Source organism: Tachypleus tridentatus, chromosome 12 (genome assembly GCF_004210375.1).
Source record: "Tachypleus tridentatus isolate NWPU-2018 chromosome 12, ASM421037v1, whole genome shotgun sequence".
NCBI classification, from domain to species: Eukaryota; Metazoa; Arthropoda; class Merostomata; order Xiphosura; family Limulidae; genus Tachypleus; species Tachypleus tridentatus.
Window position 1 is genome coordinate 95,927,745 of NC_134836.1, and position 25,645 is coordinate 95,953,389.

General features: G+C 31.9%; 1 protein-coding gene across 3 annotated transcripts; it reads left to right on the forward strand.

Annotated features, from left to right (window-relative positions):
- Window positions 1-477: 477 nt before the first annotated feature.
- Window positions 478-24,226, forward strand: LOC143234072 (uncharacterized). Of its 3 annotated transcripts, none has more exons than XM_076471119.1 (3): window positions 478-660; window positions 15,660-15,889; window positions 21,794-24,226. In XM_076471119.1, the coding sequence occupies exons 2-3, from the start codon at window positions 15,824-15,826 to the stop codon at window positions 23,912-23,914; spliced, it is 2,187 nt and encodes a 728-aa protein (XP_076327234.1). In that variant the 5' UTR covers window positions 478-660; window positions 15,660-15,823; the 3' UTR covers window positions 23,915-24,226. The 3 variants fall into 3 exon arrangements, with proteins under 3 accessions (XP_076327234.1, XP_076327235.1, XP_076327233.1); XM_076471120.1 differs by lacking the exon at window positions 478-660 and adding an exon at window positions 21,352-21,428 and having other exon boundaries at window positions 15,363-15,889; XM_076471118.1 differs by lacking the exon at window positions 478-660 and having other exon boundaries at window positions 15,363-15,889.
- Window positions 24,227-25,645: the final 1,419 nt, after the last annotated feature.

Sequence of the window (25,645 nt, forward strand, 5' to 3'; positions counted from 1 at the left end):
GATGTGTTAGAAATCATTATAGAAGTTTAGCAAGTGTATGTTTTTAAGTCATGTTATATACATAAGAGAATTTTCCTAATCAACCTTTTTTTTTTCTCTTATGTGTACAAGTAAACCGTTTTTATGTGTACGTGGGACTTCAGTTTGTTTAAAATTATTTTAATGATTAACTATTTATTTAGTCGTTATTTCATATTAAGGAACCATTTTATATCTTGCATATGCTTAATTTTACAGTTTTAGTGTGGAACAATAAATTATAATTGTTTTCGAGAGAAACCGAAATAAGTTTTTTTTTTTTTATAAAAGTCGTGTATGATCGTGAATTATGAAACATTACCAAATTTAGTCTTCATCTAAGCGTGAACTTAAATCTTGATAAGTTAGAAAAGCAACTAAGACTGTCAGTGCTGTTCTGTAACGTTCATATTTTATTTTCTTCGTGGATGTTGTAAAGGTTGGCCTGGTAACAGGCACAGGTATTTCCCGTGACCAAGCAACAAAACTGTTGTTGTTGACGAACTTACAAAACAGTGAAGTGTATTTGGTATGCACTGTTTAACAAAGTCAGGCACCGAACAGTTCGTGGACACGGCACACTGAACAAGATTGAACATTTCAACTGGAGTGTATAACGAGGAAATGGGAAGATGTAGAAGGGTAACAAGCATTATATACCTTTTTAGCTGTAACGCGAGCTTAAAATATATATATATATATCGTTCTAGTACAAGCTTGACAGGAGTGTTGATGTACCTGTAGTGTAAATAGAGTATATGTCATCTGCAGGAGCTCTGGGAGATGACACGTTTTGGATTATTCTCTAACTTTTACCTTAAATGTCATACAAAGTGTATATTAATTTTCTTTAATACGCGTACTTAAAAGAAATGGATTTTAAGGATATATCAGTTTCATAGTGATACAAGAATAAATAAAACAAGTTTTTGGTGCAGTTAATACACTTTTATGTATATAAAGAACGTTTTTCCTATTTATAAATAAGAAAAAGCTGTTAATGGACATCTATGTTATAGGCTTAAAATTCAAGGTTTTTTATCTTTGTTGAACTTAAAAGTATATATTAATCGCGCACACGCAGAAGTTCTGGACTACCTTTGTGATGCTGTAGAGATATCAACTAATGTAAATAAAACATCAGTATATTTATATTTCTAAAAAAATAAATCTGATGTTATAACATATAATTAATTCCTTCTTAATAACAGTAAAGCTTATCCATTTCTGCAATTCTTAAATTTGTAGTATTTTATTCTTTTATAAAATATTCGTTTTATACAATTGAACGAAAATATCGAAAACAAAAAATGCAGGCTAACACATAGACCTGAGTATTTCTCACTAAAAGTAAACTTTTTACACCTGGAGCCACCTAGTTACTACCAGGCAACCGGTAGCTAAATATATTAAGTTTTTTTTTTAATTTTAAAGAGGTATTTCTCTAAAAAATAAAATTATTACTGTATATTTTATCGGCAATTGTGGAACTGTTTGCGAGAACGAGACTGTTTGTTCATAATGAACGTTAAAAATCGAAATATTTAACAACAAAAATAAAACAAAAAAACTCCTTTACACTAATTAACGTCACCTGAAAAGTGTTGTTCGCGTTTGCAAACAACCTACGGACAATCGTAGCACACGTACGCTTGTTGTAAAAATAGATTTTCCTAGCTACTGGATTATGCATGCTTCATCGAACACAACTAGACAATCAAACAACAAAGAAGGGAGGAAGAGGTCCAGTTCCTGATTCTCCTAGGTCTCTCAAACAATGACCAGAGATAAACATTTTCCCTATCCTATGTCAGAAACTATAACACTGGACAACCACAGTATCCAGTCTTACTTGTTTTCGTTCTTTCTTTCATATACACAGGGTGTCCCAAAAAATGTATACACACTTTGATTATATTTATAATGTTTATTAAGATATATCTAGTTTTTATAATCCAAGTTTAAGAAGACAAGTGAAGAATCTTTTGAATTATTGCAAGTGTTCGAACTGATGACCGTTCTGATCCAGGCACTGCTGATAACGCGGATAGATGGAATTGCAAGCTTCACGAATAATTTCATTTGGTATTTGGGTGCATTATCTTTCAGTTACTGCTTTAAGCTTATTGATTATTGCAGGTTTTGTGCTATAAACCTTGTCTTTGACGTATCCCCATGAAAAAAAAGTTCAGAGGTATGAGGTCTGGTGAACGTGGGGGAGATTCAGTGCTACCTCTTCGCCTAATCCATCTGTTCGACAAATTTTCGTTAAGATAGGCCCTCACATTACGATGGTAGTGGAAAGTGCTCCATCGTGCTGGAAATATAACTCATCTCCAAATTGCTCTCGAGTGCGTGGCACGACAGATTCTTGCAGCAAGTTCAGATAAACAAGACCAGTGACCGTGTTTTCGTAAAAGAATGGTCAAATTACGCCAAACCCTGATAATCCACAGCACACTGTAACACCTGGTAAGTTTACGTGGTGTTCAACCATAATATGCGGATTCTGAGGTGCCCAGTAGGTGCAATTGTGACGATTAACTGAGGCATTTAACATAAATGTGGTCTCATCGCTCCAGACAATCTTGTTTGGAAACTGTGCATCCTCTGCATATTTTGCCAGGTACCACTCACGAAATTCAACTCTCCGGTCAGGATCATCTTCATTGAGGGCGTGGACTAATGCCAGAAATAAAATGTTTCCAATGAACGCACTTGAACGTGCGATGGACGCTCAATTTTAGGATTTCTGTCTCACGGGCTGTTTACCGAACAGGTTTTCTTGGAGATCAGTGGAGACTATCCAACAGCTCTGTTTCTCGTGTGGGACTGGTGGACGACTGCGACCTTCCAGAACGCTCTTTATGGACGTCTTGAACAGTTCCATTTGTTTCAGACTTATCACTGATGTGAGTAATGGTGAGTCGCGTTGGTGGATCTGTTTGAAACTCCTTTCTAAACCGTTTTTGCACTTCCAGTAGCACTTTAAGATAAGTTTCATTTTCTCAAAGCTTAGTCATTTTCTCTAGCGTTAAGCTGCGTAATCTGAGGGTCGGGTTCGCATCCCCGTCGCGCCAAACATGCTCGCAATTTCAGCCGTGGGGCTTTATAATGTGACGGTCAATCCCACTATTAGTTGGTAAAGAGTGGGTGGTGATGACTAGCTGCCTTCTAGTCTTACACTGCTAAATTAGGGACCGCTAGCACAGATAGCCCTCGAGTAGCTTTGTGCGAAATTCCAAAACAAACAAACAAAGCTTATGCCATTACTTCAAATCAGTTGCACCTGTAAAAAAGAAAGTTTAAGTTATAATTATTCAAAGTGTGTGTATATTTTTGGGACACCCTGTATATATGTATATATATGTACCGTGGTAGAATGGTTAAGAGAAAAGAACTCTGAATCATTTTTAATATTCTAATTACTCAACCCTCCCTGTTCTTAACTTACAGGGTCTTATTGTATAACGAATGCTGAGTTCGCATGTTTTACATTTAAAATCACCTCCAGTTGGGATAAGGATAAAATAAAATATCACATTAATAAATTGATACCCTGGCACTTATAAAGGAATGTGTTGAAATCTTACAGACTAGAAACTACATGTATACTAACGCAGGGATTGCACCAGCTTCTTACCAGTGAAGAGACTGTGGTAAGCGAGACAAGAGAATTTAGGGATCTGTTCTATACATATTGTAGACAAAAGTAATGAAGTATTTAATAAGTAAACCAGCTTTAATAGTAAGCAGTTTTCGTGGATGCGGTGGCTAAAAGAGAAAATAAGGTACACTTTGAAGTAGCTTCAGTCTTCAGTCACTGTTTTTTGCTTTTGTTTAGCAGTTCAAACTAACTGTAGCGTATTCCAGCTGGCTTAGTGAGCCCTGGTATTGACAAAAAGGCCTCATCGGTATTTTATTATAAGGCCCGGCATGGCCAAGCGTGTTAAGGCGTGCGACTCGTAATCTGAGGGTCGTGGGTTCGCATCCCCGTCGCGCCAAACATGCTCGAAATTTCAGCCGTGGGGGCTTTATAATGTGACGGTCAATCCCACTATTCGTTGGTAAAAGAGTAGCCCAAGAGTTGGTGGTGGGTGGTGATGACTAGCTGCCTTCCCTCTAGTCTTACACTCCTAAATTAGGGACGGCTAGCACAGATAGCCCACTAGTAGCTTTGTGCGAAATTAAAAAACAAACAAACAAACAAACTACCTGTAGCAGTAATTCGTAGTGTAATCCATTCTGAGCGATTTTTTTAGAATGGTATCAAATTTATTTCGTGTTACATATCTGTCTGTCTTTTTGTTTGTTAATTAACTTTTATCCAAGGACATTACATATCTTCACCAGTGAAAAGTTAGCTTGTAAACGGTTTGAAGCCAACCAAGAAAAGAACTAGCTAGTTATCTTTAAGCGAACTGTGCTGATATAAACTCAAAACTAATTCGCTGATCGTGAACCGTCGATAAGATACTCAGTTACAGACCAGATAGAAGACTCAGTATTGTTTACAAGTTTGTAAAACTTTAATAAATAAATTTATTTGGAATAACTGTTATTATAAATTGTTATTGTATGTATTAATCTTGTTGGTAAATATAAATTTGATACATATTAACATTCAATTAACTTTTAAAAATTAAATTAAATTTTTAAGCTATTTGAAATCCTAATACATACCATAATAAATTATAGTACGTGACATAATAAACTGGGGGCTCGTCCAGGATGTGAATCAGAGACAAAATTCGTTCTACATTCAAATATTAATTCATTTTATTGGTACTAATTATCATGTCTGATTGTCGAGCTTTACGTGACTCACCCTCCCTCAGACAACTAGAAAGATAAAAGTGAATTGCTCGAAATTGTCAAAATTTTATAATTAGAGGATAAAAACAATCAGTGAAAGAAAATTAACTAAAAAGTGTGTTATTGTAATACTAGTTGATGATAAGTTGTTGTCAGAGAAAACATTAGGGGAATACTTTAATGCTTCCACTAGCCAATCAAATTTGGGTGTGATCCTAGGGACACAGCTGTATGTCTGCCGATTTACACCACTAATAACCAGGTTTCAGCACCCATGGTGGGCAGAACACAGATAAACCATTGTGTATCTTTGTGCTTTATTTCAAACAAGTAAAGTTGAGTGATAAAGATAAGTTGAAAATCCAGCTAAAACTCAATAAAATCAAGCTTAAACAAATCCGTATCGAAGCCAAGAAAGAGCAAGTTCATATCAAAGCCGAAAAAGCGAAAGAGCAAACTTGTATGGAAGCCGAGAAAGAAATGTAAATGAGACTCGACTCTGATCGACCAAGGCAAAATGAAAACTTTGGACTTCTAAATTCAAACTTCCACTTTGAATTCGTAATACGTAACAAAATAAATCAGAGACACGTTAGAGATAAATTATAATAGTAACAGTATTAACAGTTTCGAAGTTTTTTAGATTCGGTCAATGACTTCATCATTTTAAGGAACTGCATTATCGAAGTTAAATTCGGTTTAATATAAGACCATAATCATGGTTTAAAAATAAATAACCTATTATTTTTAATGATTTGCCTGTTTTTATCTTGGATTTACCATGCTATTAATTATCAATGGAAGCGAGCGTGTGTTATAATTAAGTTCTTTCTCTCATGTAACGTGTAACAAATTACATACATTAATTTTCTTAAACCATCTGTGAATCACATGTTATTGCTATCAATAAAAACCTAGCATAAAGTGATTATTTCATAAAATCACAAACTCGCACATAGTTTCCTTATCTTTACTGGCATTTACTAAAAATAACAGAATATGGATTTCTGCTTGGAATTAAATGCAGCAGTTGTAGTTGAGATTCGAAAAAATATTTTCAAGGATAAATTAATTATAATTGTAAATTCAATTATCAAATTAAGTAAAAATGTGCTGAAAATTAATTTATGTTATAAAAACTAACATTTTCAAATTATTAACTGAAATTGTGAAATACAACTGAGCAGAAAATATGAATATATAGTAGGGATATCAAAACGCTTATTATAAAAATTTATACAAAGCTTGAAAAATAGAGGTAAATATTATACAGAATTTTTGTAAATGTTTAGAAATCTATGTGACTATAACATACAAAGCTACTAGTGTCAATAAATATTAAATGTTTAGTTGTTTGTTGAAAATGTTAATCTTCAAAACGGTGAAGCTTGAAATAATATACACTCACATAAGTAACAATCGTATTGAATTACTGTCTCGTAATAAATCTTTATATTCATTGGACACGATATTATTTGGTTTGTATGAATTGTATTTTCAAACATGTTTGTTTAAGTACAAGAACAGTGAGATACAAGAAGTGAACACATGGTGTTTTAAGAATTAACGAACGAGTTTTATATATATATATTTTCCCCAAATGTTCGCAAATAAATATATGTTATCTACAGTATTTTGGAGATGGTTTAAATTCGTTTGTTTCTTATGCACGGCCACATTTGTGACCAGATGCAAACCTAATTTTACAAGGTCACTCTATGTGCCCTGCTGAGGGTAATGAACTACTTTGTTTTCTTGCTGGTCATCCACACACCTACCTAAGGCTAACCAAAAAATGCTCTGTAAAGTCAAAGATTGTCGAAATGTTATCACAGAAATAATAAAGACAATAAAGTTTATCACAACTGTATTGGCAGTTCTTATATCCTTACATTAAAAATAATATTAAATATTCTATAAACTCCGTACATACAGTGTGGGGGAGATATACACAAATTCGTGTATATTTCGCAGAGTACACTAGCGCATTATATTGAGGGATACAATAAAGAAAACTGCTGCTACTATTGTGGTACTACATAAAATCAGCTGAATTTTCTACTCTTAACAGCCACCATAAGGCTGATATGCATAGCCGTTTCTTGAGTAATACCGACTTATCTATGACATTTTAACTTCGGCCCGTAAGATGGTTCTCTGGCCAATGACTGTCAGTTAATTGTCACGTGAAAACTATAGAAGGACATTAATAGCTGGGTATTAGAAGAGGGTAAGAGAAAGCAACCTACAGCCACCATGTTGTTCGCTACCTCTTCATACAAAGTTATCCCATCCATCGCACAGTGTTTTCTTTGTTTGTGTGTGTTGAGTTCTTATAAACCTTACACACACACACTGATTCTTTAAGGTTATACAATTACTTTGGTGAAGTAATAATAAATACTACGATAATGCGTTATAAATAAATTGTGTGAAATCTATGATTTCTTTGTTATTTATTATAGCATCTTCCCCTAACGTACGGGTACATCAGATCGTTCTATAAGTAATAATCAAAGCAAGAAAATAACAAATATATCGAAATAATAATGACGTACTTTTTTATGTCTAATAGGTCCGAATATAGCCCAATGATTATTGTGTTGGACTGCGGATCTGCAGGTTCAATGTTTGCATCTCGTTATCGCCGTTAAATATTCGTTCTACACATTTTGTGGCCGTTGATACATAATTAATTGATGGTCAGATCTTAATATTCAGTCTGAAAGACTAACATAAGTGTTGACTGGGTGTGGTTGTCTAAGCTTTCCTCTTCATCAGTTCAAAATTATTAATGGGTAGCGCAGATAGCCCTTGAGTAGCTTTGCGTGAATATCCGAAACATATACTTATGCTTAAATTTCCACACAATGATTATCGGAAGCGTCGTAGTTTTGAATATAAAATGAGTTCCGTCTTCGCTTTACTGTCCAAATACAAATATGCAAACTGTGTTAATATCTCACAATGACTCAGCTTTTGACTGTCGTTAGAAATAGTGAATTACATCGTCTTTAATCACTGGTTTAACACCTAAGTTTATAACACACTCTGTAATCTTTGTTAGTGTTAGATGCACTCGTATATAGGATTGAACGGCAAACAGTTTGCTCAACTTTCAGTCTTTTCAATATATTTTTTTTCAAAAATTATTGTGTATAACAATTTCTTTTTCCCAAAGTTTCTGTTTATCTCACTACTACTTTGAAATTCATTGCTAAACATGAGATTAGACTTTTCCGAAGCACATTACCACAAAAGGGTAAGAGTTGAATTGGTTAATATATTGTGTTTTATTAGGTATGTACATATGTATTTACATAGACAAACAGTAGAAAACGTGGTTTTAAGTCTTTTAATAAAATATTCATATTAAGTTGTTTATTTTGGCGTATGCGATATGATTTACCACACTTGTCTTACAGTACACAGGATGATTCTGTGGTTTAACTTTGTGTTGTGCACAATTTCCCGCACTTGTTGAATATCTTCTTCATCATTGTGCCGCTTGACTCGCCATGCCTTACAGCTAGACTACAACAAAAGCACTTCGGACAACACACTTCCTGAAACTAGTTATTGAATAATTACTCGGCGCAATAGACGAACAAGGAAAAAAAAAAAAAAAGATACCGGAAGTTTCAAATACTGGATTTTCATAGAAAGCGCGCTGTTCTAATTCATTGTTGAAATATTTCATATTCTGCTGAATATAGTGAAAAAGTAGTCGTTCCAGAATTCCAGTTCAATATTTTGTAGATTTTACTATGTATTGAAGATATGTATTTACATATCTGTGCATGTGTGTTTGCGTATCTAATAATAATTTTATTCAGAATGTATTATTGAAGTGTTTTTTTTTTCTAATACATTTTTGGGTAATAGAGAAGGTAATGAAATGCAGTTTATTTAGTTTATTGTAATACACATTCAAACCACAAAACGTTTTCATTAAATGGCTGTATGTGATTAACTAAGGGTTCATGGTTCGAACTGCAAAATCTCGTTTCTCACTCTGGAGCCGTAGACGTGTTATAGCATTAAAAGTAGATCGCGCTATTCGATTATAGGATTCCAAAACTGACGGTCAGGACTGTGAACCAGCAGCCTCATCTTTAGTTCAGAGGTCTTCAAGAGTCTGGTTACAAATTCTTGTGTTATGTTAAAACGACATTACTTTTGATTGCCAGAATATTAGTTTTGTGTAATGCATCTTTACTTTATTAATAATAACAGTTCTACTCTAACATAGTGTGCTCATTTAATATTTCTGTTATTAGAAGACAGTTGCAGTGTATTAAAGTTTGATAATTACTGCTCTAGTCCTATCAATTCAAAATTTTCCATTGAATCATAATGATGTGAAGGTGCAGCAGTCTTAAAAACTCACTCTACTCATGTGAAGAAAAATTTAATACGTGTAGTTTTAACCATTCAGTAATCTAATAAGTACTCGCTAATTGAAATAGTTTTATGGCTGTTTCCATACGCTGAGTTAACTTTTTTCTTTTGTTTGATAAATGTTATTTGTGGATACTTGTATTGAGAAAGTAAAAAAGATACGTCATGGAAGTATCATTAAAAGTTTTACGACGCATAAAGTTTATCACACATATTACTACTAACTATCATGCTCTGCCAATTAAAATACGGTACACCCATTCACCTAGACGTGTTTCCAAAGAGGGATTTAAATAGCGTTTCAGCTAAGGTGGGGAAGGTGTTGTCAACGATGAATTAATTAAATACAGAAAAGTAACACCGTATCATTTGCATCCCAGGTGTTGTGCTCAAAACAGTTTGTTAGAGCAAGGATACCTTTGTTGTACTTAGTATCAAGGACCACACACACAACATTGGTCATAGAATCTTTCATAATTTGTTTTATTTCTTTTATTTTTAAGAGTTTAGTTCTTCCTCACGTATAAATGTCACCTTAGATATGTCTCTTATTTATTGTTTGCCAGTGTAGGCTGCCCGTTTTTTCTCATTGGTTTGTTGATTTTCGGTGATTGTTTTAGACATTATCGACTGTTAATGAGATGGAAAGATCAAATTATCGCAAACTAGGCTTTTGTGGGTATGATATGCTTAGCTAGTAATGGTGACAACATCTGTTTGGTCAGACTTTTATCGATCAGCTTTTCTTTAATGTCAGTTATTATTGGTTTTACAAGCAGTTACGTTCTGCACGTAGCTCAGATATCAGTAACTTCATGTATAGGTTCAGCAGTGTTTCTCGTGTTTCTGTCTTTATTTATCCAGATTTATCTTTGACTTGTGCAATGGCCAGGCGGTTAAGGCACTTGATTCGTAATCTGAGGATCGCGGGTTCGAATCCCCGTCGCATCAAAAATGCTCGTCCTTTCAGCCGTGGGGGTGTTATTATGTTAGAGCCAATCCCACTATTCGTTGGTAAAAGAGTAGCCCAAGAGTTGGCGGTGGGTGGTGATGACTAGCTGCCTTCCCTCTAGTCTTACTGTTAAATTAGGGACGGCTAGCGCAGATAGCCCTCGTGTAACTTTGCGCGAAATTCAAAACAAACGAAACTATTTCATTTGCATCCTAACAACTTGAACCTTAGTTGCTGACGTAATTTTCCGGTTTTGTGGTCCTTTATTTTTAATTAACTGCCTTATTACATACACGTTCTACTTTCACGTGTAACTGGTTCTGTAGTTATTGTTATTCACAATTATTCTATTCATTTGATAGGTTTTCACGTATGTTAGATTTCTCTAACAGATTTGTTTTTAAGACATTGATATCGGAGTGTACAGGTTCACCATTTCTTTATATCTCAGTTCAAATTGAATTTTACTTTGAAATTATGTGTGCTGTCAGAATGTGTATTTTGTTTTTGTTGTTAGAATACTGATCCGTCTCTTTTGCAACGTTTATGCTGGTTATATATGCATGTTTTGAAGACTGGACTGCTGAGACCTAACCTGACAATTACCTGATACAATGAAAGAATCATGGTCGTTTAGATCCCATATAAGATAGTTTAAAAAGCCTATTTTATTGAAATTTATTTAATTAAAGTAATTTCACTTGTACGAAAAAACTGTTGAAAAGTCGTTTTTATACTGTTTACATACGCTGATATACAGGGTGGCACGTAAGTTCATACCCATCCATATATCTTATGTATCCAGTGTATCTGTGTGCTGTCCCTCGTTCTCGCTGCACAATATTATGCGACGCCATGTTCTGTGAGACATTTTCCTCAACATAGCAAATGCCGCGGTAACAGCTGCCTTCAACTCATCATTAGTATTATAACTTTAAGACACAACATATGGATGGGTAGGGACTTACGGGCCACCCTGTACACACAGAACTAGCGATTATATCTGTATTCCTATGCATATTTGTAGCGTCATTATAAGATGAAATACCACCTTGTTTGTGTAACTTCCTCTAATATTTGAACACCTTAAAAAGTTTCACATTCTAAACTTTTATATTCACTATTAATTATCACATCATACTTTTAAGATAACAGTTGTTGGAATATTAGACAACAATGTAGTATTGAGGATGCATCATTTTTTAGGGGTGGAGAGATACACCGTTACGATACATATTGTGAAGCCGTTACCTGTGTTTTTTTATTATCTGAGCTCATTTTAAATTTAATTATTAATTTTTCCCTCTAGAGTTTTCCTGGCGTAATACTCTAGAGTTATTTGTTTGTTTTACCAGCCTCGTAAGCATAAAAAAAATAAAAAATAAATAAAAAATGTCCTTCTTTCTTTCTAGAATTACTTCACATTGTAGCAGGACATTGTTAGTGATATATTTAATATATTACAGACAAGACTGTCAAACTTGTAACAAACCGTCAGTAAAACTTCTGTGTCTAGATACTTATCACGGCATCAATATACAGATATTCATCGTATCGACTACTATTGTATTGTATCAGCGCTAATAATTTATCATGCATACAGTAGTTATTCCTAAGGGTTTCTAATATTTATATGTCAAGCCCTGATGTTACGGTAGCGATATTCTGTATGTGGTTAGAAAGAAGTTCGTATGTCGTGTAATTCATATATAAAGCAATCATAAATCCAGTTTAATTGAAACAGTATGTTGCTGGCAAGATGTGTTTATAGTAAAAATTTATAACGCGTAAAGGAATGATATGGACATTAGAATGAAAATTCAACTTGACTTTTCTGACGTCTTTGTGTCATTAAAACGCGTATGATTTGTAAAATTCAAATAACGTAAGTTATACAAACGTTAACTGGAGATAAAACTTAAAGTACTGGACTTTTCTCACCTGAACCATCAAATATATGATTACAAAAATGTGCATATGTATATATTATGGACTATAGGTTCTATATGGATAATTTTACTCCACCCGAAACGTTTGTATTTCTTTTCTGATAAGAGTAGGCAACACCAACACAACACTTATTAGCGACAAATTTGCATTAAACATTGTAAAACATGTTTATTAGTGCCTAACCTAATTTCCTAGATCCTATACACTGTAACAAATAAACTATAAAAAGTCATTCCTTCTGAAGTTACATCAGATGGTTTCTTATTAATTAGTAATTCTGAAAATGTGAACAAAAAATGAAAAGAATCAATGCTAGTTTAAAACTGTCACTTTGGGATTTTTTTTATAAAGCATATAAAATGTTTTGTAACATGCATTTCTGTCTCCTCACGCTAAAGTACTTCATCTTTGAGTCCGTGTTTTTTTGTTTTTTTACGTTATTTTCCATAGCGTTCCAAACATTTATCCTGGAATATACAGGTGACATTGTTTTTACTCTTGAACGATTTACTGCAAAGGCTTTGAGGTTGAGAAGTGTTTTTACTTACCTGGCGAGGAAACATTTCATGTGCACTTTTAAATATATTTTTGGAAACTTCTAGATGTATGTAACCATCTGCATTTTTGTTTGTGACCCACATATTTTGCTTAATTAGCGTTACGTGTGTTTTTGTGTTTAAAGAATATTTTTATTGCATTATTTGAAGAACGTTGTCTTTTTTAACATTTTTAGCTATGAGAAAAGTTTGCTTGCTAAGAGTTTTATCAAGGTAATTCGCATAATGAATGGTAATGTAATATATTACGATCAGGTTTGCTTTAGCTGTCACAACTATTCTGGGCTTAACATGTTCATTTAATATTTTTATTAGAACAATTTATTATTAAGCTTTTACATTTTTTATTCGAGTTCGGGCATGATGGTTGGTAAAACAAAATACGCGACTTATCAAATTGTATTAATATTTGCTGTACAATTATTTTAAGTGTAGCTACAACATTGGCCGCCAATTTTTATTTCATTTCTTTAAGTCGCACAGTCAATCCTTTTTTGGCCGCATTTTTTTTTCTCAAACCTGATGTGTTTTTTATTAGATATTGTGTCTTTGTTAATCAAGACACACGAACAAACCACAGTAAGTAAGAAAGTGACACTCGATAGTAACCAACAACCAATTAGATTCTTTAAAATATATGGTAGTAGTTTACCTCTCTAAAACAATGTTAATAACTTTATTTAAAGTGACGCTATGGATATTAGATTAACAGTTTCTTGTCATCAACCGCATGTAGTCGTTACAGCTGTGTCAAGCGTCATTATTTACCCGATTTGCTTAAGCTAATATCACATGTTACTAGAAGTTCTTTAATTAGGAGTAAAATACTTGTGTTTACCGGTATTGTTGCCAACTGAACTTTCGAGAATCTCGCCTAATGAGTGTAAAAGATAGTTATCGTAACATACGGGGATATAATAGAATTTTCTTGATATGCCACAGTTGGTATACGATAAACCTCGGAAGCTATAATAGTAATAAACGCTTATTAATCGGAAAATCACACATATATGACCAGAAACATTTATAGATTTTGATCACCAACTATTCAAGTACAGTGAATTCCCTTCGGACGTTAGTATTTTTACAAGTACATTAGATATTTTCGTCGGTAAAAAACATAAGTGTACTCTGTGAGGCAGCTTGCTAGCTAGCTTCCCGTCAACATCACTGTATCTTTTATCAACATAGAATTAATGTGCTTTTCGTGAACAATCGTTGAAAGATTCAGTTCCAGATCAGGGAGAACACTCAGTATTATTTGTAAAACATTTGTTTTTAAATCGTTAATGTGATAAGTGACTGTAGTAACTGTTATAAAGTGTATTGTTGTTTGCATATGAAAATATATTTATGTTAAAGAAGAAAATTGTAAGTATCAGTCTTGCTGGCAAATATAAATTTCATACAAACTGACATTCAAATAATTTATAAATTTGAATTCAAATTTTTAGCTATTTGGATTCGTAAGACGTAATAAATAGGAGACTCGTCTGTTATAAATTATAATACGTAACAAAATAATATAAAATTATTTCCTGGTGTTTTCAGTCTGATCTTAAAGTACTTTCTAGATTTTAGGCCATAGTTTCCTTCTCTTATCAAACCAGTTAATTAAGATTTAGATGATATAACTTATACTTGAAACCGTTGTACTTGGTGCAACTACAAAATTAGAAAATTAAGGAAAACAAAGAAAATTGTGCGCTTCACAAATATTTCATTTACTGAAGGCCTTTACTGGCGAAACTGATCATAATAAATATTTGTAAAATGTACACGTGTTTTTGTTTCCTTCAGTTCTGCAACTTAGCTGATAAGTATTTTAATGTTGTTTCTTTATTTCATAATCGTAAATCAACCAAAAAAAAAAAGACGAATTAAAATGTGCATTATTTTTGTTACACGGTATTTTATACAGTTTTTATTTATTTGTACCGTACCTTAAAATCATCTCCTCATTATTCGGTTATTTGGTATAACATTGGGTATGCGAGGCAAGCAATTTTATTGTATTAATGAATAATTTTAATATCATGTGATAATAATAAGACTTTTATATATTTGGAAGTTTTAAATATAATAATATACATTATATACATTTTTTTCAAACGTGTCGCTTTTCTAGACAAAATACTTTGGGATTTCTATGACTGAACCAGAAACAAAAATTAACCATATCTAAGTAAATATTTATTATCAAATCATCGTGAAATGTGTTGTTGTTTTTATAAACTTATGACTGCATGTAGAACGAAGTCGTCATTCAGGTATCACAGTAACGTGTTTAAATTAGACTTTTGTACTAATTTTTATAATGACCTTATCATAATCTAAAACTGGGAGTCGAAATATATTTTCACGTGTTTGGACCAGAATGTCTCAAACACGATAGATTCGTAATATGTTATGGCAATTTGCTTTCCATTTCGAACAACCGATTTTAAAGGCTCAGGAGATACTTTCAATGCAACAGCGATTTCGTGGTAAGTGCAGTAAGACAATGATCAGGTTTTTGTACATTGTCAGGCGTGTTTACAGCCGATCATATATTTCGTTTCGTGTAAGTCCTTTGCAGAAGGCGTGACGCTATTTGCAATTTGGTGTGTGCATAAAGACGGTAAGCAGTGCAGCGTTTGTATTAGCTGCGCAGAGAGAGGGAGCAATATGATGATTGCTTCCTTGAACTGATGACGTGTATATACGTAAGGGTCGAGTAGATCCTATTAGTATAACGAAAGATAAATGTGACAGTAGATGGTCTGCCACCAGAGTATTATCTTAAACTTGGTGCCTCCTGTAATGCAGAATACAAATAATGCTCATCTGGTCTGCATTGTTCTGACGGAGTTTATAGTGCATTTTAAGAAATACACAAATTATGAAAGTGTACCACAAAATAATATACCGACGAAAAAAGGGAACAAGGTAATTTATTCACACTTGTATTTTTGTTACACTTGTAGTGCCATAGAGAGGTGATTCTGAGACCAAGCCATGAAGATACTACTGATGTTAGTTCTATCAGAAGAAACTGTATGTCTGAGATTGTCCAGGAACACACACTTTGTTTCCTAACAGGGAAGTGTGGTGTTCAGTTAGTTCATCTTCCAGCAGATGTCTGTCAGAGATGGCTATTTCAGCACCTATTTATTTTCTTATAAAGGAACAGGCAAAGTCTCTAGTTGCCATTAAAGTGAGTGAAAATGCATTCTTGAGCACATACATCATGGTATAGTAATTTGTAATTTTAGATATAATCTTTTTCTTATATTTTGTCCTGTGCAAAGGTTACATTTTGTGTTCAGCAACACAATATATCATTCTTAAACAAAACAGTATTCTGTTTTTCAAATAGTAAAGTTTGTGCCAAGAAATTAGCAAAATATTAAATGCAATTTTTGCTGTTTATATTAACTAAACAAATTATTTCTTAAACATTGTTTACAGTGTTATATAATCATACATGAGAGGGGAGGTCAATTACATATGTTTTTGGCCAGTTTGGTATAATTTAACTAGGTCAGCTTAGCAATCACTTATTGTAGTAACTGAAGCTCAGCAAAATAATATGTACTGTTTATTTTGAACTGTACTAATTTTAACAAAAGTTTTTACATTGCAAACTGGTATTTGAAACTGAAACTTGTATTAACTCTGGTGGTTGTACAAACTGGTTCAAGTATTGTACATGTTGAGGGAAAGGAATGAACTGTTCTAAAATATTGAAATATTCCCTACTCTTTGTTTATCTATCTGTTTGTGGTTCTACAGATAAACATCAGTTAGTTAATGTGTTAAATTTTGAGTTGGTACAAATGAATCAAAAGATTAATAATTTCCTTCAATAAACATGTTGAAATTTGTAAAATATATTTATAACTAACACTGCTTTCTTGAATTGTTGGTATCTTGATAAAATGTTCTTTAACTTTTATGTACATGCAGATATGGAGAATTTGGCATTGCAAGTAATTTTTGGTGTGTTATTGTTTTTGATTCAAAACAAGTTGCTAGAATTATGAGTTTATCACATTAAGTTCCCCATGGTGATTTTAAAACATTTCTTAAATAGATGATGTTCTAAAAACTAAAAAATATGAATATATTTTGTTCTTCATTAAAATACTAGGTTTACACTAATGTTTAAATCTTTTTTTTTCTCACCAAGCACATGAATACAGTTTTGGGTGATAAATCCTATTTCTTAACATTTTTGATAAATTATAATATACATATTTCTAGCTTATGCAGTAAATGAATTGGATGTGTACATGTTTTATACATGTTTTCAGTCTGTTGCTGAATTATATGTACCTAATTATTTTATAATCTTATTTTGTAGAAGTAGACTAGAGAACTACAAAGAATAACTTTTGCAGGTAATAAGTGCCAGTAATTTATTGTTCTTAACAGAAAAGGATGCTTTACACTTCATCAAATGTCTCCTTTTTTAAGATTGGTTTATTAATATTGAAAATTTATAACTATTTCATTGTAAATTTAAAAAATATAAAACATATTCTGTAGTGTAAACATGTATATTATTTACTACATTTAATTTCTGACTTGTACTTATGCTTGAAGCACCTATACATACAACAGTTAAATAAAAAGCGTACTATAGATCTTTAATTCACAACACTGCTTTACCTGAGCATAGATTTAATGATTAGGTTTTATTATGCCATTATCAAGAATTGTCACCATGTAACTTTCCAGTTAGAAATAGTATCACATACTTGATCAATCATGATATTCATAAACACAAGGATGAACAGAAAAATGTAATATTAGAAAGGAAAAAAACATAACACCTTGAGCACTTCCAGTGGTTAGATTGAAGGAAAAAACATTTTAATGAAAGTGCTCACATTGTTGGATTTATTTTCTTTCCTTAATGACATAGGTGTTCTCTCTGAAGATTGTTCATATTACTAGCTGTAAAAATATTATACATGTATCAGTACTTCTCTTCAAACAGTTTTGTAAAGAAAGAATTGAGGAAATTGAATGTTTGGTGAGAAACATTAATTAGAAAGTTTCTAAAAACTATACAGAACTAATAGTCAGTAGCTTTAGTGGAAAAAAAGAGGAAACTCATAAAATATTGTTTTATTGTAATAAAATTGGATAAATTGCTAGAATACTTGTGTATTTACTGTATGGATTGACTTCAGTGCATATTTCTTTTAACAGAATATTTATGAAGACATATATTCAACAAGATTTATAACTATTAGTTGAAATGTGCTGTAGTAAATAAAGTTTATGTGAACTCTTAAGAAATGAAATTTATTTTTCTTCTAAAATATATTTTAACAAATTAGTAATTTAAGGTTTGAGCTGATGTAATATTTGAATGATAACTTTGTATCTGTTAATGACGTGCAAAGTTTATAAGAACAGGTTTAAGTTATGCATCTGTCAGAGATAGACATGGAAAGTATTTGTCATTTAACATTGTATTATTCATGAAAGTTTGTTTTTTTATTGTTTACAACTGCATTTGAATTTGATGTTTGTTTTTGATTGAATGTGGTGATGGGTTTTATAAAACTAAATTGTATACTACACTATACTATACCCATTAAAAATTAAATGGACAAGCGTGTAATGTGATGTGTAAAATTACATCTGAATAATTTTTCAGAAATAAACATCTCATTAACTGTGTGCATTTAACTCATCCTTTTGTAAGAATACAGTTGTTTTGTTACATTGTGCATGTTCTACCTACATTAGAAAGATGGTTATTTATTCCAATTTTATATTTGTTCTTCTGTGGATTTGTTAAGTTTATGATTGCTTTACTATTACTTATTACTTCTATATAATTATGTGGTAATCCTACCTGATGATGATGATGGGTGGATGTTTTGGAAGAACAAAATAATAATCAGAACTGTTAAAATGTTAAAAACTGGCCAAACACAGTGCCAAGTATGAGTTCATTTTGGTGTATCCTGTGGGAAGGTTTGAAAAGACTATTGCATCTCTCATTTCCTGTACAATCAGTTTAAACAACAAACTTCATGATTCTGTGGTAGTGTTTAGAAGGCACACTTTTGACCTCTAATTTACTCTGTATCTTTTTTGGACTTTTCTTTAGAATATCATAATTAATAGAAATCTTGAGGGCATCTAAGACCTTCACTGGTGGGTTTGCATCTGGAAAATCTGAGAAATGATAGTGTTACAGTATGCGGAAGCATTAGTGTTAATGGCTAAACATACCTTATTATACTTCCAAGGGTGGATTTAGTGTTTAAAGATATATATTGATGTAGTATTTAAATCAGTTATATTATCTTTCATGGTGTAAAAAGATGACGTTTTATACAGAATAATGCCCTGTGTTCTATTGCTAGGTTCGTTATGAATTTTATTGTGTCATAAACAATAAACCACAGATGTTGAGTTGGCAAACAATTAGTCTTGTATTAAATACTATACAACATCCCAGAGACCTCCTTGGCTTTTATTTACTCTAACTTTCTATGGAGTGTGAGAAAGCTTTGACTCTGAAGTGACCAAGGAATGTCACAGGATCTTTCACATTGTTTTGTGACTAATCAGAAATACAATACACTTCACAGATGTAGGGAATGTATCAGTGTTAAGGGAGACTGGTTTTGTTGGTGTGTTTATTTTTTCCTTTGTAAATTATTTCAGTGAGAGTTTAACTTGGTGTTTTGAGTTTGAAAGTTCTCTAGGAATTGATGAAATTGATTCATTAACAGTATATGGTGAATATAATGTATTCTTAAAACATACCTGTTTTTTTATAATTTTAGCTCTGCTGTTTCTAAGGCAGAAGGACAATTTAATTATTAAATCTTTTTTTAATTTATTGCAGTAGTTCATAATACTATATTTATAATTAATTAATGTAAACTTAAAAATTATTTTTAACCAGTAAGAAAAACAATTGAAAGCAAAACCAAAAATTTAAAATACATAAATAACATGTTGAAAATTAGAATTATTTTGACATCATTATACTTGTATGTGTACATTTATGATTTTAGAAAAACGTAGGTTTAAGAAGTCTTAATAGAAATGAATAAAAACCCTATAACCCAAGTGCTTTCCAAAGGTGGATCTTTCTTCTTCAGGGGCAAACTGGGAAATTCTTGTATGTGTACAAGTAGTGTGGAAAAGTGGATGCTGTAGTTAAACATAAGTATGTCAATTTTATCCTTTGGTTTTATACACCAGTACAGGGTAATAAGCTTTTCTTGTGAAAAATGTATACATTTGTAAGTATGTCACATCACAGTGCATCCAGTAAATTAACATTTGTAAAAACATATACAAAAGTTCAAAAGTAAATTGATCAGGTATTATTAAATCTTTAACTTTTAGGGTGCTTCAATTATCGTATGTAATTTTATTTTATTAAGAACTAATTTTTCTGTGATTTGTAAAAAGGAACATTATTATATTTAAAGTTTCCATAATGTATAAGGTTGCAAAAAAAAAAATTAGAATTTTTACAAAGCTACATAAAATTGTTTGTGATCATATAAACCTATATCCTATAAGTTAAGGTTTAAAAAAACTAGTGCATTTCTAGTGAAGTATTAAAAAATGCCTACTATCTTTATCTGTGTTATCCATACTTTAGCATGTGACACTTATTTCTGCAATGCTTATTGACTTTACTTGACATGGAGGCAATAGTGTCTTTTAAATTATTTCCTATTATGCCCCAAATGAACAAAATATTCCCTAGTCTTGTCTTTTTTTTTTCTTCAAGTTAAAAAGTGTTTAATAACTTACTGTTATTCATAATACTAATCACTACTGAATTCAACATAGCTATAAGTATGCTAATATTTGCATTTTCTAAGTTAGATTAGGTATACAGTTTATAATTTTGAAGCATTGTTTGTTTGCTGAATTTTGTGTCAGGTTACTCAAGGGAAAACATCTAGTTAACATTACCTACTGTTAACTCTTGAACTGTTGTTTTATCAATGAATTATAACACCACACTGCTGAATGGTTATATGTTCAATCCCATAATCCACAGATTATGAGTCAAACGTCCTTACAACCAAGTCAAGTTAGACCCAGTGCATAAAGATATACAATGGCTTATTTGTGCTGTGCCCATAATAGGTATTGAAATCCAATTTTTATCATCAAAAGTCTCGAGACTCACAGGTGAGCCACCAGGGTGCAAATGAAGCAGTTAACATTCTGGATTGTTTTATTAGTATAATATTTGCAACTAAAAATAAACAAGTGTGGGTTAAATACAAAAAGGAATCCCACCTTCTGAAAAGTTTTAGTAATTGGTTATTTATTGATTTGAGTACTGTACGTTTGGGATTTTTTTTTTACATTTCATTCTTGTGGATAATAATTATCAAGAGAATATGGTAATTGAGTGATGAATAGTTTTGTTGGATCAGTTTATCTTGCTACCTTTTTGTGACAGATTAGAACTAGTTTATTCTTTTGTGCCATTGAAAGACTTTTGCACTGTATTATGTGAGCTCAGCTGATATTTACCACATCTTACCTAAAAATTGTGATATTTGGTTTGAACCAATTAAAAAAAATAATTATAGTGATACACTTTAAAAAAAATTAGGTGATTTTAAATTTAAGACTATCTGTAATCACATATGTTTTACAATCTTGTAGATTACAATATCTGATTCTTGTCACGAAATGCTATCCTATGTTACCCACTTGCACTGATTACAAAGATAATTGACCAGGTAAGCCTAGGTAAGGGAACTGAATGGCTTATATGCAGTGTTATGTATTGAGACTAAGCATAATGAAAGTACCTTTAGAACATGTTTTATTAAAAGTATGTTCATTATTCTCAGACAATGTATTATCTCTGCATATAGTCTCTTAAAAAAAACATAAAAAATTGATAATGAACATAAGTCTGTTAAGCAGCATATTCATATTCAGACAATCGGGGGATGCCCATTAGTTTGTTGTCTTCTTACCTATGTATAAACCTATGTATAAACCTATGTATAAATTTATTGAGCATTAAGAGTTCTTTAAACATTTTGTGTAAGCAGAATAAAATTTCATGATTTAAGATCTTTCTTGTATAATATTTTAGGAACTCCGAGAACGAATGACAGCTGCTGAGGTGTTTCAAAATAATGTCACTCCAGTATTTCAGGATATCCAGCAACAGTCAGTACGTGATTGCAATTGTAGGAGATTTCAAACTAATAGGACAGGGTATTATAATGATGAATTTATTAACCAAGTTCCATTATCTGAACTAGCTTGCTCAGTCTCTGGATATCTTAAAAGCAATGATCTAAAACTGGAGTCATCTCATTGTTCTTCTTCAGAGCATAAACCCACAAGTAACATTAACTATTTAAGTGGTGAGTCAAATAGAAGATTGACTATGGAGAATGATAATAAACAAGACAGTGGTTTAGATTCAGATTGTCGATATCAAGGCCAAAGTAACAGTTTAACTCTTGTTAGTGATACCTTTAATGTTAACTTACCTGACAAAGAAGAAGGGGATCAAAGAGAACTTTGTACGTTTGGAGCTGTAGATGAACTGTCAGTTCTTCTCGATATTATTAACCTGAAAGGGCTTTTATTGAGGAAAGAAGTAGATAATAAAGATGAACCATGTGCTGCACAAGATGGAGAATATTATGCAAACTCTCATGAACAATTTGTATCCAAACACCAGACAAGGAACAATACAGAAGTCAAGCTGCAACCAGTTGAAAAGGAAAGAAGTATTTTTTGTGACAAGATTACATACTTGGAGGCTGCTTGTCATGAATTAGAAAGTGAAAGGTGCCAACTCAAAGAAAGACTTGAAATGGCACTAACTGAAAAAGATCAGTTGGAATTTCATATTCATGAGTTGTATGTTCAGTATGTTAAAAATCATGATAGGGAAGATGATCTGTTACAAAGAAATGGAGTGATAGAATTTGGTTCCCTACCTAAAAATAGTCAATCAGGAAAAGGAGTTTCTTTTTCTGCTGAGATAGTTAGTTCTAAAGTGTCCTCTGTTCGTAAGGAAACAAATGTTTTGGAACTTCAGAGGCAGCTAATAAGCTATGTAATGGAAAATGAAGTTTTACAGAACAAAGTTCAGCAGTTGGAAAAATTACAGGATCTCACAAGTGTTGAGAGAGCAAGGAAGTTAAGTGATCAAATTAAGCAGCTTCAAGGTGAAAAGGAAGAACTCCAAGTTATGGTGAAATCAAACATCTTAGAAGTAAAATCCACAAATGCCAAAATGTTAATGCTCCAGAAGGCTGTTGTTGCTTTAACTCAGGAAAACCATAAACTTAAATGGAATTGCAACTCCTCAAAACAGATTTCTTATCAATATCAGCATTGTCAAAGACCAAGTTTAAAAATACATTCTGAGAGGGGTGATTCTGACACAAAGAGTCTACCTCCATTCCTACCATTAGAAACTACAAACCCTTCCTTGACTTATGGCAATATAGAAGGCAAGCAAACCATTAAGGACACTGCATTTAACTTTTTGTATGGTGGAAACTTTCCTGAATCTTTATGTGAAAATATAAAACAGCACAATATTATTAGCCAGTCATTAAATATGGAAAATCAAACTTCACTTCATTGTAAGACATCCTCTTCTAAAACTATATCTCATACTTACAGTTCTCACTCATTTTCAGGTTTAAATACTTTATCCTATTCATCCCCTACTCAGCATAAACCTCTTGAAATGCATCAAGTTTCAGCAATAAGAGAAAATAAATTTTTTATATCCAAAAGTGAAACTTCTCCAACATTTCAGTGTGAGAATACACTTTGTAATCAGAATCTTTCTTCTATTTATAATATTGTGGATAATTCAAACAAAAACATCCATTCAAAGCAGATAAATAGTATATGTAGTGAGTTTGATCCCCTACACAATAAAATGTTTCAGAGAGGCCAACTGAGGCAACAGGAGTTTGTCGATTCCTTAGATTTGTCTGTACCGTTAAAACCTGTGAAATCACCTCAGGTTTACAGGAGAAATCTGCCTTTCCCTCAAAGTGCTGCCAACTTCCTATATGAACAAAAATTAAATACAGCAACTGACTCCAAACTAGACGTGGAATTTAGAAAACAGTTTGTCATTCAGGCAACTGGTGAAAATAAACCTAAACATTTGCATAATCATCTTCATATCTTTTTAGATCATCTTTCAGCATCTGAATCAAATGAACACCTGTGATATTAATGCCTCTATCTTTTGATATGCAAAAATAATTCGAGCACCATTAACAGATTTCCAGTGTGATGTGTTTTTGTATTCTGTTATTGATTACTGTTGTTGATAATGACTTAATATATATTTGCTTTAAAGAATAATACAAATGTTTTCATATATTTGCATGACTAATTTTAAATTCACTTGCTAAGCAAATATCTTGGGAGATTGTTTTGTATTTATGTTTTTGTTTGGCTCACATTTCATTGTAAATGAACTTAGTCAAAGTTTTATGTATGAAAATTATTTTCATTTATTGTTCATCCTAAATTACAAGAACCAATGTTTTTCTTTAATTACATAAATCTAAAATTACAAAAAAAATTTGTAAAAAAATTAAAAAAAATTAAGCGTATGAATACGCTTAAAGATAATCAGAATTGAAATCATTTTTAAGAAAGTTCCATAATTATTAGAAAAAAAGATTATTAACATGTAAAAGTATGTAACATTTAAATCATGTTAAATTTCATTAAAAAATTAGATATTATTAACCTGGGTAATTTTGAACAATTTCTTTCATTTTAGTTTGGTACCATTGGTAATTTTAGTGATAAATTAATTTTGACATCATTGATGGTGCACTTACTTGAACTTTAAGTGCTATCAGTCAAAAAACATTTTGTTGTTGGTAATTGTTATTAATATATATTGATATGATTTTCCAAGTTATCCTGCCATAGTGATGAGTTTGAATGCACATACATTTGTTATGTCTATTTCAAAGAAATTTAACATCAAGGGTATTTTTAAAGATTAAATATTTTCAGAAAAATAACTGATAAATAACAGTGTATAAAATGTCATTTAGTCAAAAATATGAGCCATAGCATGAGTATCCCATTGAGAAATATACAAGTAAAATACTGAATATCAGATCTGATACACAAGTTCATTACCTTTTATGTCAGATGGTTTTAGCACAGATACCCTTGTGTAGCTTTGCACAAACTTCAAAAACAAAACAAACATTACCTTTTTTTTCTGAAGACTGGTGTGTGCTTATGATGGTGGGGCTGAAAAGTTTGGGACCAACCATCCACCATTTTAGATTGAACTGCAGGACTGCTATAGCAATAAAAATTGAAAAACAGCGAGAAACCTTGTAAACATTTTAAAGTTTTGTTCTTGCATTTAACTTGGAACTATGAACAATCAAAATATTTTCTGAACAAGCAAAAACTTGACAAAGTAATCCATAGTGACTGTACATGAAAAAAAATAAAATAGTGAATGACTAACACAAAGGTCAGAAAGACTGTTTATCAGACTTTTTCTTTCTGGAATTACACATATCGTGTATGTGTTGAATTGACCTTAGTTTTTTGGTTGCTCTGGTATAAAAGTAAGGGAAATCCATCTGGTGGCTATTTATTGTACACCTAAAAGAATAATTACTTCTTGCATAAAATATAGAATTGTTCTGTAGTGTGGAACAATACCTGGTAATAATTTGTTAATGAGAAATGCTTGTGAAAAAAGTAAACAATTTATATTCTTGTTTTTTAAGATTCTTATTGTCCTGTTTTGTTTTTAAACAGACTAGTTTTATTAGTGTGTTTAATAGAATGATTTTGAAAATGCATTATGAGTTATCAATTAATTAATTTAAGATATGCTGTAAGTAGTTTAGTTGTTGTTTTTTACATACTGCCTTAATTAAATTAATATGTGCATGATGGTAGTGATTACTAC